This window comes from Prunus dulcis, chromosome 6 (genome assembly GCF_902201215.1).
Source record: "Prunus dulcis chromosome 6, ALMONDv2, whole genome shotgun sequence".
Lineage (NCBI taxonomy): Eukaryota > Viridiplantae > Streptophyta > Magnoliopsida > Rosales > Rosaceae > Prunus > Prunus dulcis.
In genome coordinates, this window is record NC_047655.1 from 8,744,142 (window position 1) to 8,761,608 (window position 17,467).

At 36.7% G+C, this 17,467-nt stretch overlaps 2 protein-coding genes across 4 annotated transcripts; one reads left to right on the forward strand and one right to left on the reverse strand.

The window, feature by feature from the left end:
• Window positions 1–820: 820 nt before the first annotated feature.
• On the forward strand, window positions 821–6,840 carry LOC117631090 (glucomannan 4-beta-mannosyltransferase 2). Its single transcript, XM_034364039.1, has 9 exons — window positions 821–1,518; window positions 1,670–1,768; window positions 2,102–2,354; window positions 3,762–3,872; window positions 4,569–4,705; window positions 4,824–4,937; window positions 5,047–5,246; window positions 5,345–5,560; window positions 6,105–6,840. Exons 1-9 carry the CDS (start codon window positions 1,189–1,191, stop codon window positions 6,265–6,267), a joined length of 1,623 nt encoding a protein of 540 aa, XP_034219930.1. The 5' UTR covers window positions 821–1,188; the 3' UTR covers window positions 6,268–6,840.
• A 6,493-nt stretch (window positions 6,841–13,333) lies between these two features.
• Window positions 13,334–17,023, reverse strand: LOC117632085 (RAP domain-containing protein, chloroplastic). 3 transcript variants are annotated; one of them, XM_034365476.1, is made up of 4 exons: window positions 14,580–16,850; window positions 14,381–14,463; window positions 13,811–13,918; window positions 13,334–13,709 (listed from the first exon to the last, which is right to left on the reverse strand). In XM_034365476.1, the coding sequence occupies exons 1-3, from the start codon at window positions 16,405–16,407 to the stop codon at window positions 13,823–13,825; spliced, it is 2,007 nt and encodes a 668-aa protein (XP_034221367.1). In that variant the 5' UTR covers window positions 16,408–16,850; the 3' UTR covers window positions 13,334–13,709; window positions 13,811–13,822. The 3 variants fall into 3 exon arrangements, with proteins under 3 accessions (XP_034221367.1, XP_034221368.1, XP_034221365.1); XM_034365477.1 differs by having other exon boundaries at window positions 13,339–13,918; window positions 14,580–16,329; window positions 16,513–16,848; XM_034365474.1 differs by having other exon boundaries at window positions 13,339–13,918; window positions 14,580–17,023.
• Window positions 17,024–17,467: the final 444 nt, after the last annotated feature.

Consider the following 17,467-nt stretch of genomic DNA (forward strand, 5'->3'; position numbering starts at 1 on the left):
TAGAATCAAGCTTGGAAACTGTTGAATAGAAATTCAATCACATATAATGCTGTGATATTATTTTGCACTGATTTGTTTTCTATTTTAGGAAAACTAATTACCACATCATCGCAGTATATTCATGAGATCTCCAATAATTCAATGTGGAATTCAACTTTAGAAGTTACTTTTCAAGTCAACTTAGCAATGAAATTATAGTTTTACCCTTGTAATTTTCCAACTGAAATATTTATAAACCAAAATATTAAAATTTAAAAAAAAGATTTCACTGCTTGCACACCTTACCAAATGTGGCATGAGCTCAGCGACAATGCCAGAGTAGCTAGAAAGGGAAGGCGGATAGGGTTTTTTTTTTTTTTATTTTTTTTATTATTATTTTTTTATTTAATAAATAAATTTTTTTAAAAAAAATTATTGAGATGTTCTTTTATTAGGAAATGACAATGCTGCCCTTTTGCATTATCAAGCAGCTTGTTATTATTATTATTGTTTTTTTGTTAGAATATATACCTTGTAATTTGCAACAAGCAAGTGAAAGCTGGACAATAATGAAGTCACTCAGACTTGGAGTTGGAACAGTTGAAAGTGTGAGGATTCTCTTGATTGCAAAAGGATATCTACCTAAAAGAGAGAGTGAATTAGAATACATATAGCCTGGCCAAAAGAGAAATAAATAATTGCTAATAAACAGAAATAAATATGAAATTCCAAATTGGGCCAAAACTGACTATAAAAGACCCCCCCTTTCTCTCTCTGTCCTTCATACTCTCTCTCAGCACTCTCAGTCCTGTCTCTGCTTCATTTTGACAAGAGGCAGAACAAGTTAAGAGTTGGCACAGATCTTTGAGAGAGAGAGAGAGAGAGAGGCTTAGAAGAAGGGAAAGTGTAGATTTTTTCTTCTGTACTTTCCACTTCTGAGTGAAGAGGAGAAAACAAGAGAGCAAATCTGTATTGCCTCATAAATTTCCCTCTCTGGGTTTTTTTTCTTGAAATCAAAGGATTTTTCGGCCCATTGTTTTCTTTCTTGCCTTACTGAAGAATTTGAGAGCCGCACTTTCATCCTATACAAAACCCACTTCCCCACATTGGTCACATTTCATTTAAACCAAAAAAGTGAGTGAAAGATCTGGTAGTTTGTTTTGTTTTGTTCATTATCTTCTCATCTCTTGCCTTTGCAGAGTGAGAGATATGGCTGAGACCACAACCAAAGTTCTGATACCAGAATCATTTCAAGGGGGCACATATGACATTGCAGGCCAAATGGGGCTGATTTGGGAGCTAATCAAAGCGCCATTGATAGTACCTTTGCTCAGAATTTGTGTCTACATTTCCTTGGCCATGTCTCTCATGCTCTTCTTTGAGAGGCTTTACATGGGAATTGTCATCATTTTGGTCAAGCTCTTCTGGAAGAAACCAGAGAAGCGCTACAAATATGAGGCCATTCAGGAGGACCTGGAACTGGGCAGCTCCAATTTCCCTGTGGTTCTAATCCAAATCCCTATGTTCAATGAAAGAGAGGTACATGCTGCTTTGTTATCAAAATCTCTCTGTTTTTGTTTTCGTGTGTTCTTAGATTTCACAAGCATTGTTGTGTGCTGTTATCTGTTTGTGAGAGAAAAAGCCTTAAAGTATGGTGCTTTTTGTGTGTTCTCTTGGGTTTTTGGGTCAGGTCTACAAGATCTCTATTGGTGCTGCATGTGGGCTTTCATGGCCGTCCGATCGTCTAGTGATCCAAGTCCTTGATGATTCAACTGACCCTACAATCAAGGTAAACTTTCCTAAATTCAGAAAACAACCCATCATTTGGATCACCCCACTAATTATTCTCCCACATTTCTCGTTAAAAATGTAATCTTTTCTTCATCATTTTTCCATCCAACCACCACCGCCAACAAATCTCATCATTCCATTGACATCGGTCTTTTCAATGTGTTTGTTAAAAAGCCACAAAGAATGAAGTAGCCCAATTATTGAGTTTTCTGGCGTGACCCTTGTGGTTTCTGACATGGGTTTTGTTTCATTTTGGCCATTTGACTCGTCGCATTAACAAAATGGGCAAGTGGGTTTTTAATAAAACTATCAAAAACTGACGTTTTTGCAGCAAATGGTGGAGCTGGAGTGTCAAAGGTGGGCAAGCAAAGGCATAAACATAAGGTACCAAATCAGAGAAACCAGGGGAGGCTACAAGGCTGGGGCTTTGAAAGAAGGATTGAAGCGCAGCTACGTGAAGCACTGCGAGTACGTGGCCATCTTCGACGCCGATTTCAGGCCTGAACCAGACTATCTCCGGCGAGCCATCCCTTTCTTGGTCCACAACCCTGACATTGCCTTGGTTCAAGCTCGATGGAGATTCGGTAAATTAATTATAATTCATTTTTCTGATTATTATTATTAATAATTAGATTATTATTATATGTTTTTTTTTAACCTACCCTTTAATTGCGCTTATTAAATTTTTCAGAGTGTCGGTGGTCTGATTTTGTGGATTTTTAAATTTTTTTTTTTCCTTTCGAGTATGTATTTGGGCTTTTATTTTTTCTTTTCCGTCGGCGGGATCAGTTTGTGTGTACAGTGTGCATGGGACAATGGGCCTTCCAGAGTACAAACCATCAATCACGGGGTCGGGCCCACACAGAGCAGCCCTTTTTGGCCATCTCTGATTTTGACACCTGTTTGTCTGCTAACGTCTGGAAATATTAGAAAGTACTTGTCATAGACGGAAGTGTGATTCATGTTCAATTTGTCAGTTTTAGTGCCATTAATCAGTGCTTTTCTTTTCTAGATTACGTTTTCATTGGCCTCAAGTAGAAAACAAAAATAAAAGTCCAACAATTTAATTTTGGACTGATGTTTTCTTGCCATCTAGCTTGTTATTATGTGGAAATATTAAGTGGTGAATCGGTTGATTCACAGTCTGTCAACATAACGTGTTCAACTTTCACAGAAATTTTGATTCCACGTCGTCTCTCGTATTTACGGGAAATGACGCAAGAGCTCCTAACATAGGATTAGGATCCCTCACTCAAGTAGCAAAGTCAGTGTCACCTTCTTCTTGTGAACCAGCATGATCAGATGCTAGAAATGCGGGATAGGTTTGTCATTTTGCTGCACGAGAACAAGGACGGTAATTTTGTGACAATAAGTTGCCTTGTGTAAACCCCGGATTGTACGGTTCAAACGGTCAAATATTTCGTAAGCGGCCAGAGCACAGTGAGTTTCCGGAAACTTAAGTGACAAACGTGTCAATTTTTACGGACTCAAGATTTTTATCCGCTAGTGCACTGCTCACGTGGTTACTAAAACTAGGTGGCACCACAGTATGCCTTGTGGTGGACCCACATTTTCTCTGCTCCAGCCTTTACCGACAGTTGGTTTGTCGTGCTGATGCTAGCGTGGCCAACCTTCATTTGTGTCACGTGACCACCAGACCGGTTCCCTACTTTTAAATGCTTTTGGAGTTTCTTTTCTATTTTTGATGGGGTCCACATCTTTTTAAACATTTTAATCATTTATTACATTCACATTGTTTTTTTTCTTTTTTATACAAGTAATAATCTAAAATATTTTAAATTAATCAAATTTAAGTAGAAGGGTATTCGAATTTGGGTACAAGAGGTGACCTAACTGTTTTTGTCAACTTGTCTAACCCACGTTTGCACAATCAGATTATTTATATTATGTTACATGTACATTTTTCTTTCTCTCTTTTTTTTTTTTTCCTTTTTTTGGGGTGAGCTAAAATTGTTTATGTGGTTTTGCAGTGAATTCGGATGAGTGCTTGTTGACCAGAATGCAGGAGATGTCATTGGATTATCATTTCACAGTTGAACAAGAAGTTGGGTCAGCAACACATGCCTTCTTCGGTTTCAATGGTAAACCTATTTTTAACAAATACCACTTATGGTCAAATTTGAATTATCATCCATGTTGCCTTTTTTTTTTTTTTTCTTTTTCTTTTTTTGTCAAAAATATATATCTTGATTTGTCCCTGTCTATTAATTGGTTGATATGTGCAAAGTGCTGGTTCAGAGTTTCCAATTGGTGGGGACTAATTGGCAAATATGTACATATAGTTGGTATGTGAGAGTGACTTGAACATATGAGAAAAATAGAAGATTGACCAAGTCTGCAAGACTTAGACTTAGCTTTAGACTTGCAGGGAGGGACGTTACACAGTCATTATCATGATCTTTCTTCATCAAAGTTATGTTTTAATATTTTTTTAATAATAAATGAAATTGGTTGACTTCTAGGTCCTTCATTCCTGGCTAAAATCATGCCATTGCCAAAGTTTTGAATTTTAAGAGACAAAGTATATGGTCTTCAACAGTCAAACTGGATAAATTGAAAATTTGAACTCAAGTGATTGTCAAGTTACTAATCAGACGCAGTAATTACTAGTTACTTCTTGTTAAAGTAACTTGATAAAGCATTGCATATATTTTTGCTCATATTGCACTGCATATTAGTAGTTTCTTGCTAAAATGGTAATGCATATTCTAATTACAACTGCAACATTCAACTCAGCGTATTTGCAGTTCTGAATTTGACATATGAAAACATTGCAGGGACCGCTGGTGTGTGGAGAATTGCTGCTATTAACGAGGCAGGCGGGTGGAAAGACCGGACGACAGTGGAGGATATGGATCTTGCTGTCCGGGCTAGTCTCAGAGGCTGGAAATTTTTGTACCTTGGTGACCTTCAGGTATTTGTTAACCGAATATGTATGTACATTGAACAAATCAAATGGTTCATCCATAGGTGAAGTCTAACTACTATAGGGATGACATGAACACAGTTTCTGATCTTTATCTATGTTTCAGGTGAAAAGTGAACTTCCAAGTACTTTCAATGCCTTCCGTTTCCAGCAGCACAGATGGTCTTGTGGTCCTGCTAATCTGTTTAGGAAAATGGTGATGGAAATAGTAAAAACTAAGGTGAGTTCCTTTTAATTATATTACTCACTTGTGCCCCTAATGCAATTTCTTCTTCTTCCTTCTTCTTTCTTCATATGTTATAATTATGTTTCTTGTATGTGTTTTGCAGAAAGTTACATTGTGGAAGAAATTTTATGTCATATACAGTTTCTTCTTTGTCCGAAAGATCATAGCCCACATGGTGACCTTCTTCTTTTACTGCGTTGTACTTCCTCTGACCATTTTGGTTCCCGAAGTTTATGTTCCAATCTGGGGAGCAGTTTATATTCCTTCCATCATCACCATTCTAAACTCAGTTGGAACTCCAAGGTCTTGTAGACTCTACACTTGATTTCTTCATTAATTACTTTTATTACATGTTCTTCAATCTTATGAAAGTAATCAATCTTCTTCTTGAATTTATGCAGGTCGATTCACCTGTTGTTTTACTGGATCCTTTTCGAGAACGTGATGTCTTTGCACCGGACCAAGGCAACTTTGATTGGCCTGCTAGAAACAGGGAGGGCCAATGAGTGGGTTGTCACTGAAAAACTGGGAGATATTGTCAAGAACAAAGCAGCAGAGGCTGCCAAGAAACCAGCCCCAAAATTTTTCAAAAGGCCAAAGTTCAAGTTTGGCAACAGGTAAAATTTCGTTAAACACTTTTATTCTTTCTACTGCAGACTTGCTTATTTTATTTTTCCATGTGCAATGTGCATAGAAATTTGTAACTATTTGCATTGACACCACATCTACACTGGCACACAGAGAGCTCTGTCTTTTCTGCGTAACTTTAAGCCTTGGCTAAAAAACCAAATCACATGCACCATATGTTTTAATTATTTGCCAACATTAACCTAATCCCACAAGTAAGAATAATTATTTCTGTTTTTACCCTTTTCATTACTGGAGATCAGAATCTTTGCATTGGTCTATCCACCTAAGTATCATATAAATCAACTGCTGCTGGCATATGACAGCAGATGAGAGTTTATTAAGAGTAAACATGTGGGATTAGGAAAATAATATTATCTATTGGTGTTATGAAACAATCCCAAGCCTGTTCTTTATTACCTTCTGCTTTGTCCTTTAATGTTTTTTTTCTTATTCTTTCCAACATTTCTACACACCATTTTCCCCTAATATGCAATATTTTATATCTGTTGATCCCTGGTTAAACATTAACAGGCTTCACCTCTTGGAGCTGGGATTTGGGGCCTTTCTGTTCATCTGTGGATGCTATGATTATGTGCATGGGAAGAACAACTACTTTGTATACCTCTTCCTCCAAACCATTACGTTCTTGATCTGCGGATTTGGCTACGTTGGAACCATCATCCCCAGCTCTTAATCAGCAGTGCTTCGTAGTTAAATTATATAGATTAGTTGACACAATCTCCCCTATTGTTTCTCATGCCATGCCAGCATATTTCTCATCTTCAACAAAGATTTAAGTAAGTAGGGTTCTATGAGCAAATGTTGGTTGCAACTTGGATTATTTTCAGCTGAGTAAAATTCATCTTGTGATGGAAAAAAAAAAAAAAAACCAAAAAAAAAGGTTCTTCCTGCGCCTTCCTCGTCGAATCGCATGTCACAGTTCAAGTATACCTGGAAATTTTCAGGGAAAAAACAAATGCTGATAGCTGAACACACTATACAGAGTGAATTGTCAAGGAAGAAGCAGACGTCATGGTTTTTTTTTTATAAATGTTTTTCAAGGACAAGGAAATAGTACTATTCTCTTTAAACAGATTGCTTGTAATTGTGAAGTTTTGTTCTTCTTTCTTGGGTTTGCCAGCTATAGTTTTTTTTTTTCCTTGGATTGTGGGGAATAAGCTCCGGGATGAAAAAAAAGAAAATGAAATTTAGTTGATGTTGTAGTCTTGTAATCAAAATTTACTTATCATTTGATAATCATCATATATTCATATGCTTGGTCATTTTAGATTGTATCAGATTGATCAACTCCATTGATGAATAAGTTTGACAGTCTTTGTAAGGCTGCCAATGGTTTCCTTCGGCCCCTTCATCTGAAATTATGGTGGCAGAAATGGTTAAATTATTTCTGATTAAAAAAAAAAATGGTTAAATGATTCATGGAATTCTGCTGATATATATATATATATATATATATATATATATATATTTTTTTTTCAATCGAAGTCTGCTGAATTTTATGTGAACCATACACCTTTCAGTGATTCTTGATAGCCAGTGTATGCAACACAATTTCTTTTTTTTTTGGGTCGAATGCAACACAATTTCTAAAGTTTGGATATATGCACGTTGCCTGTCTGACTCAGATTCAGAGCTTTGTCGTTCCAAAGGCCCCACTTGCATATGTAAATCGTGAGCTGTGACATAAAGGCACTAGAAAGCAGCATCCAAGAAAATTGAAATTCATCGGTTGACCATTCACACTGATTATTTTTACTTAATGCTGAGGGCTATGCTTTGGGTCACTGGCCTTAGGGCGTGAGAGATTCATAGCCGTTAATGCAAATGAGATTTACAATGTATAAGCGATTAGATTCCGGCCATTTGTACATGGGAGACTGATCTCAACAAAAAATTTAAATCTCTACTATATAAAATATGGATAACAAAATGATGAAGATATGTGATAATTGACCGCTTGTGTTGTTAGATTGTAAAACTGAATCATCAGTCATGATAATTATTTTTTAAAAGTGTGATCCAAATTCACGATCATACAATATAAAAATATGCATGTTAAGAAAATATTAACCGCTATAATATTACTCGAGTTTGGGAGATTTTTAATCGTTGATGGATATGAGACTCACGTTAGCAAATGTATCAACAGTTGTACTTGCATCTAGGCGCGGTCTTGCTATAAAGTGCTTATGTTGTCAGTAATAAATACGTGATACATATACACAATTAGACAACTTAAAGATATGTCTCGCAAAAGACATGTCTTAGAAAAATGCTAAGCATCTATAAAATTACAGTAGAATCTATGACCACTGTTGTTAAGGCAACTGATTTTATAAGGTTTAAGGTAACAAAGCGTCACGCAGTCACTCACCTCACCATCTGCCCTAAACCTGCCCGGACAAGTAGGGCAGGACATTCTCGAACATGTCACTTTTCATGCCTGTCTCAATCTTTTTTATTTTTTTCCTTTGATGCGATCAATCATTAATTTGTAGCCTGTGATGATATGTATAATTTCATCACTGTCCACCTTTACTGCCTTGTTATAATTAATCAGTTAAAAAGGATAAGCAAAAGAGGTTTAAACTTGAGATTAAAGTAAGCATATGATGATTATGGTTTTGGGTTTACTTGCATTTGAAGTGTCATTATCTGTTTAAACTTTTTCTTTACTTGAATCAATGTGTGTCTGCACTCTGCAGTGCAGGCCTTGTGATAATAATAATGTGTATACATTATAATAACAGGGAGGAGATTATATATATACTTTTTTAATGCAGATAAAATATACAATGGAAACTTCGGAAGCAAGTTGCTCTGATAGGTTTGTCATACCAAAGAGATAATATTAACATGGCAGAAAAACAATGGGCTAATTGGAGGAAAAACCATCTCTCTCCTTCATCCACCTTTTTGGTCAATTGACAAAGTTACCATGTACTTATAATTTCATTTTGATCTTTTAATTCAGTTTTTAAGTTATGTGGTTCTTCATTTATGTGTCGTTTTCGTTCTTACCGTCAATTTCGTTAATTTTTATTTATTTATAATTATTAAGAATAAAATCATACATTTCATCCATCACTTATATTCAATCTTATGTATAAGAAACTCATGGTTGTAAATAGAAATAAATTTAAATACAAGAAAATATATTGAATTTTTTTCTCTCTCTCTTTTGGGGGGTAGGGTAGGGAGCAATCAAACTTAGCATATACCACATAGTTATTCTTTTCTCCATTATTATGATGTTCAGAAGAATGAACAAAGCATTCTGCAATGCAGAGCTGGCCATGTTCAATTTAGAGGGTGAGTGCCCACTCCATTGTAAATGCAGCAGGTCTTCATATTGCCAACTACACTTTGTCAGAAAATGTCACCATGTGGTCTTCTGTGACATTATTCTTACCAATCCACAAATGGTGTGGTTACTACCAAACTCCTAAGTTCTAAGCCAAAAAGCTTTTGTTCCTACCAGACTTGATCCCCACTCCTAACTCCAAACTCCTATATCTACATACTCACCTTTTCTTTTTCTTTCTTCTTTCTCTTCTTTTTGTAACAAATCCACCTAGACTTACTTGATCAAAGGGTTTTCTTTAGATCAAATCTAGCAAATAATACACATTGCTCAAGTTGTAATGTGATCAATTAGGTTTCCTAAACGCAAACGTCTATCCATATTTACGTGACTGAGAATAATTTACTAGTGTCGAAATCATTTATGCGTGTAAGAGGCTTATGCTAATAAAATCTGTATAAAAAAAGAAGGATAACCAACAAAAACTCTGAAAATGGTAGTTGAGTTGAGAGAGCAAAGAATGGTATAAATGAGGCGAACGAGTTTTTTGAAGTGTCGGCGGCCGTACTGAGATTTAACTTCAACATATTGTATGGTCCATAGTTTGATTCCTTTATGACCAAAACATAAATAATTGATTTCCTTACGATATCATATTTATATAAAGTGGCACGTGCCTATACTAGATGCTTACATCAGTGTATAGATCACTTGTCTCTTTCAACTTCCAACCATTAAGATTTGCAAAAATTAAAAAAGAAGAAAAGGCTAAATGGGTTTCTAAATATTTGGTCCCACAGTTTCTCCAACCGACACACACAGACTTAAAGGCGGCCGGCAGTCCAAATGCAATTTAGTTTTTCTTATTTCTTTCACCAATTTAACAAGTTAGCATTTGCTAACGGTTCTAGCCTAAGGGGTCGTTTGGTACGGCGGACTGTCATGGACTGGACTAAATCCTGGGACTGTCTTGGATTAGCTCGGATTGGCCTAAGCTGGATTAAGTACTGACCTATGTTTGGTGCTGCATCGGACTAAGAAGCTGGATTGTAAAAATAGTGAAGACCTACGTTTGGAGGAGTTGTGTCGGAGTAAAAAAATAAATATTTTAATAATTAATTTTAATTATAAATCAATAAAATTCTAATATTTATTTTAGGATTTGATATTTACTTTTAATTAAGGATTTTGACCTAAAAATAAATAATAATAAAACAAATACATTTTAATATTCTTTAAAAGCTAAAGTATCTTATCTCTTCTTCATTTTTTTTCCTTTTTTTTTCTCCTTTTTCTCCTTTTCTTCTACCTCTCTCCTTCCCAGCCCGTCCTTTTTTTTTTTTCTTCCTTTCTTCTTGTTCTCTTCTTCCTCACGAATTTTGATCCTTCCCTCATGTTTGCCTTCCCCATATGAGGGCCCCCAAAGTTGGAGCCCATGGTCGTTGCCTTCCCAGCTCAAGGCCGACACCGTGCGCTATTTTGATAGCCAAACAGAAACCCAAGCCTCGTCGTCCCTGACCCACTTGTACGACCAGAGCTTGGCCTTCGGCGACCATTAGCAGCAGCAAGATCTCAACGCGATTATTGGGTTTCAAGCCTTTTCGATGAACTTGGGCTGGGAAGTGGAGGACTTGGCGTCCATTGCCTGGACTCGTGTCTAAGTGAAGAAGAAGAAGAAGAAGAAACCGGTATTGCGTTGGACTCGCATGTTTTGTTTAGTGAGCTCGCTATTGTGCGAACCGTGTTTCAAGCTCGCTATATTGGAAGAGCGAGCGAGGCAATTTTTGTACTATTGGGCTATATAAGCTCATTTAAGTTAGTCCCCTTACCTGCCAAACGTGGGTTTGAAGTACTATTTAAGGCTGTCCTGTCCAGTGAGCCCTCCCAAACATGCCCTAAAGGTTTTAGGTTCAAATTATAGTTGTGTGCGTAAGAGAAATTTTTTTTTTCCCTAAATTTTATAGTTTAGACTATTATTTATACTAAAAAAATAAATATTTTATTTATATTACTTGTTTGGAAGGTTTGCCTGGAAATTTCTTCAGCGTCTCCCTCAGATCATATGTACTTATGAAATTTAATATGTCATAGTCAAAGACGTTAACCTGTCTGACTCATATTATAGGTAGGTATAAAAGTAGGTATTTCTTTTCTAAAGTGAAATGTTACAAAACCCTTTAAAATTATTTCGACATTTAGACATGTAGAATGTGTGTTGAATTATACTACAGTAATTCATCACTATCACGTGTGTTGATTGTTGATATATTATAAGTTTTACGTGCATCAACGGTCAGAAAACGTTCACGTTTACGTCTCTAATTTATCAATAGATATGTGATAAGTTGGTGAGGGGTCTCCTCATAGTCATACACATACAATTGCTATGTGCTGGCTTGGGATAATTGGTATTTGGATTGAGCCTTGTCTTGTATTGACCATTGCCCCTCAATTATGGAACTCAAGCGTCAATTCTAGCATTGGCATGGGGTCGCCCCCAATTTAATAAAATTCCACATGTCTCTCTCTTTCAATCTCCCTCTTCCATCCTCTTTCTCTTTTTCTTTTTTTTTTAAAGTGTAAACGATACTAAGGAGGGGGAAATCGAATCTAAAATCTCAAGTGAATGAGTAAATATTCTTAGCAACTTGAACTACAAGCTCCTTGCCACCGTCTTTCCTATAGAAGAGCTGTCACCTAATAAATAGAGAACTTTAGTTGTGCATGTGATTTTGTTTTTGTGGTTGGACCAAATCCTATACGTATAAGTAACACAGAAATTAAGCGGATCTAATCTTAAGAAGAAGTATATAAAGGTTGACACTTGACACAATGAGAACAAGCATGTAACATGTTGAGTTTGAATCTATGAAATCTATGAGATGATGATGGTGATGATGTGGGAATATATGGCAAAAAGAAGGGAACCAATAGTCTAGAGCCACATCATCCCATCCCATTCCATCACACATCGATCTGCAATGAATAAAATAAAACTTATAAGAGAGTGATTAACGGTGAGGCATGTGTAGGGATCAGGATCACCATTCATCAATAGTGAAGCAGCATGTCCAACACCAAGAAACAGACGAGAGAGATTTATAAACAAAATCCTGAAATAAATGCAGAAAAGGATGCCCAAAAGTCCAATTTTCCTGCTGGAATTAACATGCTTGCACACAATTCTGACCTTGCCCTACGTGTTTTTCTTTATTATTATTATTTATAAATCGATTGTCTGCATTCATTTTCTAGGGGAAAAAGAAAGGTGGAAAAGAAAAAGGAGGATATCATTTTGTTGACCATGTGATTTGAGGTGGAATGGTTGATACTAATTTCAGGCATCAATTGGGATTAGTGGGGAAGTTGACATAAGTAGTTGGTGGCCGTTGTTTTCATCAACACGCCCAAACGCCCGAAATTGAAGTCACCCTTCATATGCACCCATTTCTTTGATATGCGCCCATCCTAAAATTACAACATATAAAGACCATATTCAATCTCAACAAACAAAAAATAAAACTTGTCTTGAGCAAAAGGCCGGGCAACCATATAAAAACCGATATCCATAGTGAAAACGATTTAGTAGGGCTGGGCAACCGAACCAAACCGGACCAAAAGGCCGGAACCGCCAACCAAATCTACAGTCCTTAATCCGATTTAGGATGAGGCTGAAGATTTTTGTCGCATGGGACTAAGTTTGGATGCAAGCTATGAGTGTGGAGAGTAATTTGATAATTTTTTTTTTTTTTTAAGTGTTATTTTTTAAAAAGTATAAATTTTTTTAAAAGATTGGAAAAGGCCATAACCTTATCTTGGACTATAACAACAGAGACTCTAACTCAAACCAACCCGAATTGTACAGCTCCAAGATCCAACCCAAATGCTCATCTTGTGCATTACATCCCGCAAAGTTCATATCCTCTCACAAGACCCAGTTCAGTTTTTATTCTTTTGGGCCTTGTGCCCTCACATGTACCCAAAAAGATAAAAAGAACAAACGGAAATTGAGAATTCAGTAGTTGTATACTAAAAAATTAACAAATAGAAAGATTTGAGCTCTGCTTATAAAGTGAAATCATATGGGTATGGAAAAAACCAATACCAAAAAGTTTTAGGACAAGAAGAATTTTAAAGGTTTCAAAAACAATTAGAACCAATATGTTTCTGAAATACATAAATCATATAATCACAAGGAGAGTCAAGTTAATTTTTTTCAATACTCATCGTTTTAAGGGGTGTTAAGATTTCAAATTCTAAGATTAAGACAGAATTCTTCCAATCTAATGTGGCAGTAGTAAAAAGTTATTGTCAATTGCAACTCTCTCATCTGTTATGTTTACTAAATTACTAGTGATGGGGCTGTGACAGCACCAACATTGCTAAGTTGTTCATCGAATCTAATATTGTCCGAAATTGATGAAAAGTTGGCTCAGGGACTTAACTTGTAACTGACTAGCAGAGTAAGCCTTGCTATTCAAGTTAGGACATCATAATAAATAGCTTCCATACCAATACATCCTCACCAGGAGAATGAGCTTCGATGGACCTCAGCGTTACTCCAACTGAGCTCTACAGAAAAAAACAGACAAAGTCTAGAGACTGACTGGAGACCACCAGAAGAACAGTGGTTCTGAATCTTCTGATGAGGCTGCAAGTAAAAACTAAGATGGCACTCAATTCTTCAGGCGTGTTTTATATGAATGATGTGGATCAACACCTCTATGTTGTTTAGCTACTTAATCAGCTTAGATCAGTCCAGGCGGAGGAAGTTTGATATTGGCATATTAGCTGCTCCGAAACAAATGCATCTGTGAAAATTATATTTACGCATTTCACTCGCTAACAAATATGTATTTTCAACTGTACTCATCTGCCAGAATTTCAAGAATTCAATTCCATTATCAACTACCTTTCCCACTGCCTATACGAGGATGGTATTTTTGTCCACATATAAGTGCTCCTTCAGAATTTCTCTTAGGTACTCTAGCTGCTCAAAACCACCTTGAAGTTCTTCCCACTACAAGAAACAGAAAATAATCATTCTGTTAAAAAGCACAACTAGAAACCACTCTTATCCAATAAACATGCAAGAAGTTTGATATTGATGAACCAGATTTCAATATTTAGGCATGACTAAGAATTCTATTGTTGGCATGAAACAACCTTCTCCGAAAACCTATATGCTTATCGTCAGCCTCATTTATGTTTACACCTTCTAGTGGAGAGGAATTTGTTCCCTAAATACTGTAGTGGTACTGAAACTCAGATAAATCTGTACATATTTGAATCAAGCTGATCTTCGGCATGGGCACGAATAAAGGTGAGCTATGGTCTCAACATGCCTAGGCACAAATGCGCAGCATAGAAAAACGAAACTAGAAAAACCTTCAAAGTAAAGAACAAAACATAGAGCTTGTGCATGTGTGTTCGCGCGTGTCTGTTAAGGTGATAATTCATGATGTGAGAAGTGAGAACTCACCTCTTGATGAGATAACGACACAACTTTCCAACCAGCAGCAGTTATGTAGCGCCTTTTTAGCATAGTATGTCCCAAGGGCACCCCTGTATGAAGCAGAAGGATATCAATTGAATAGTAACTGGGGGACTAAGAGTAGTCAATGATTCATTTGAACACACGCACAAAGAAGATGCTGCAATATTATGTGAAGGATGCTCACCAGTATTTCTTGAGAAATGCGTTGGGCCATCAATCTCCATAGCAACCTTCTTATCAATCAATACAGCATCCAAAGTGTACCCATCCACAACATATTCTTTGACCCAATCGAGACCAGTGCTAACAAGAAGACGGGCAACTTCCTTTTGAAATGATGATGTCATTTTCTGATTAAATCTCTTAGTTTTACCAGCACGAGCAATTTTCTCCTCAAGATCTTCCCTTAAAGATAACTGAAGGTGGGGGTACTCAAGCTTCAAGCACAGGTTCACTAGATGAACCTGAGAAGCAAACATGATATCCTCCCTATACTGCTCTGAAATCCTTTGTTCTTCAAATTGGCTCAGAGTTCTCCACACATGGGAAAAGAAAGTCCGATCCATTTGTCCAATAACAGCATAAGACCAAGCTATATTCCCAAGCTGATCCCTTCTGAAACTGAGAACAGGGGAGCTTCTAACGCCATCAAAGTCAAGATCTCCTATGTTGTCCACACCATTTTCGCTGTCAAATTCTGAATTTTCTTTGCTTGAGCAGCATATAAATTGGCTTTCATCATTGAAAACATTATCTAAAGATTCCAGCAAAGGTTCAGCAGACTCAGATAAAGAAGCAAAGGCCCACAACACCTGAGCAAGCTCTTGCTCCTGGAAAGTATGAATTATATCTGATGCCCTTTTGGATAATTCAGAAAAGAGATCAGGAGCAGAGTGCTTCATTGAAGCAAAAGCACCTGCAATATTAGCCACATTCTGTGAATTAAACTCCCCAACCTTGGTTAAGGCCACCTCCGCAACTCTATCCATTTCTGACAAGTAAATCAGATCACCACCAATCTTAGACAATGCCCACGAGATATTAGAGATACCTTGAGCTGAACAGTCTGGTAAGGCTGTCATTGCTATTCCTACAAGCATAGACATCTCTCTTTGGCGAGCAAAGGCCAACCTACGTGTCTCTATCATTGAAACTTTCTCCATATTCTTAGCAATTCGATGAAGAGCGGTGGCAATGTTCAAAGGAGAGAGAGGTGAGGGACTCAAGCCTTTCCCAACAGCCATGATTGTCTCTGCAGTAACCTCCAACACTTCTTCTGCAGTTTGTGCGTCAATAATAGCTCTATTCAAGTTGATTTCTTTCTTACGATCAGATGGCCCCGAAAATTGGGAAAGCCTCTGAACAAACTCTTCCATGGTCTTCTCCTTTTTCTCTTCAAACATCCCACCTGCCAGCACACTCACAGTTCTTCTTAAATGACTAGCACCATTAAGAGTATTTGTATCTTGCATATCAAAGTCTTCCTCGGAATCAATATCCAAATCTTCTTCAACTTCCTTGATTTTCTTATTCACTTTCTCTATTTTCCCCAGCTTCTTCTTCTTGTTCTTCTTTTTCTTCTTTACTGTCATCATATCTTCCATTAGATGAGATAAGCCCTTCGCCTCAATCGATTTAAGAGCAGTCTTTCTTGCCCTCACACACCAATCCATTCCCTCACTCTCTTCAAGCGACTTAGACGTTTTTAGCTTTTTCCTCTTGTTGGGGGCCTGGAAACCCAGAGGGTCAATATCTCCAAGAAACTCCAACTCCCAATCCATATTACCATCTCCATTTTCTTCTTCTTCCTCATCGTCACTCTCAACACTCCTTGAGCTAATAGCAGCATTATCTGCGCCTACATTTACGCAATATCTTCTTGGAAAGACAAGCTCAAGCCTTTGAGCTAAGAGCCCAGTTCTTGTTATTGGAAGCTTATGAGCAATATCAGGATTAAAAGTGAAAGGTTTGAAGCAAATTTGATGAGGGAAGGTGTTAAGCAAGCTTTGCATACTTATCTAACAATCTTAAAATGAAAAACAAAATTCAAAGCAACTGCCAAACCGACAATATAATTTAAGAGAGAAATCAAAAATTCTTGAGCGAACAGGACATACCCAAAAGACAATATCGACTGCTTCTAAAGAGAAGGGGAATTTGAAGGCTCCGTTGCTGTTGTGATGCTGTTGTTGTTGCAGCTCTTAGGGTAGCCTTAGAAGATAATATTAATAAGGGAAAAGAAATGGGAGGGAGAGAAGGCTGAGGTTGGGTTAGGATAGAAGAAAATCATAACAAGAAGTGAAGAAGACGAAGAAAATTAGAAGCTCGAAGATGAAATTTCGAAGAATTGATGGAGAAATGGAGTTGATTAGAGTTCAGTTGTTGGGTTTCAGAAAAAGGGTTTGGAAAGGATAATGTCGAAAAGTTCAGGAATTCTACGCTTACATCCTTTTAAAAAAATAGTTACTGTTTAAAACAGAACAACTTTTACCCCTACAAGTTGTAGGAGGGAGGTTTTCTTGTTCCAATAATTTTCGAATGGGGTTGAATTCTCCATTTATGAGGAAGTGTTGTCTTGCTTTTGAAAATTTGTGCGAGTATCAAGAACAATTAAGCATCGATGTGTATGAACTAATTATGTTTCTACGTGACAGGAACTCTTGTTGTTTTAAAATTATTGGGTTGTCGTTTGTTATGATCAGGGAAAAAAAAAAGTGGACGGGGGAAATGAGAATTACTTGAACGCGATCGCTATTTGAGGTAATTTTTCTATGATGTTTCAAACGAAAAGAAAGCAAATAGGTACTAAAATCATATCAATTCCGCTCATTTAAGGACATATGAGGATCTATTTAATAATCTTCAATATTCCCGTAACTTCTTTAGTTCACTAGTTCTAATATCCACGAACCAAACACTCTTATACTTTCCAATAACTCACTAGTAATATTTCTTCCTCCAACACTATTCTTTTTTCTCAAAATCATCACTATATTTTCTCTCAAGATAAACATTACTTTTAATTTATTTATGAATTTGATCACATGTTTCATTATTCTTTAGTGTTTTATT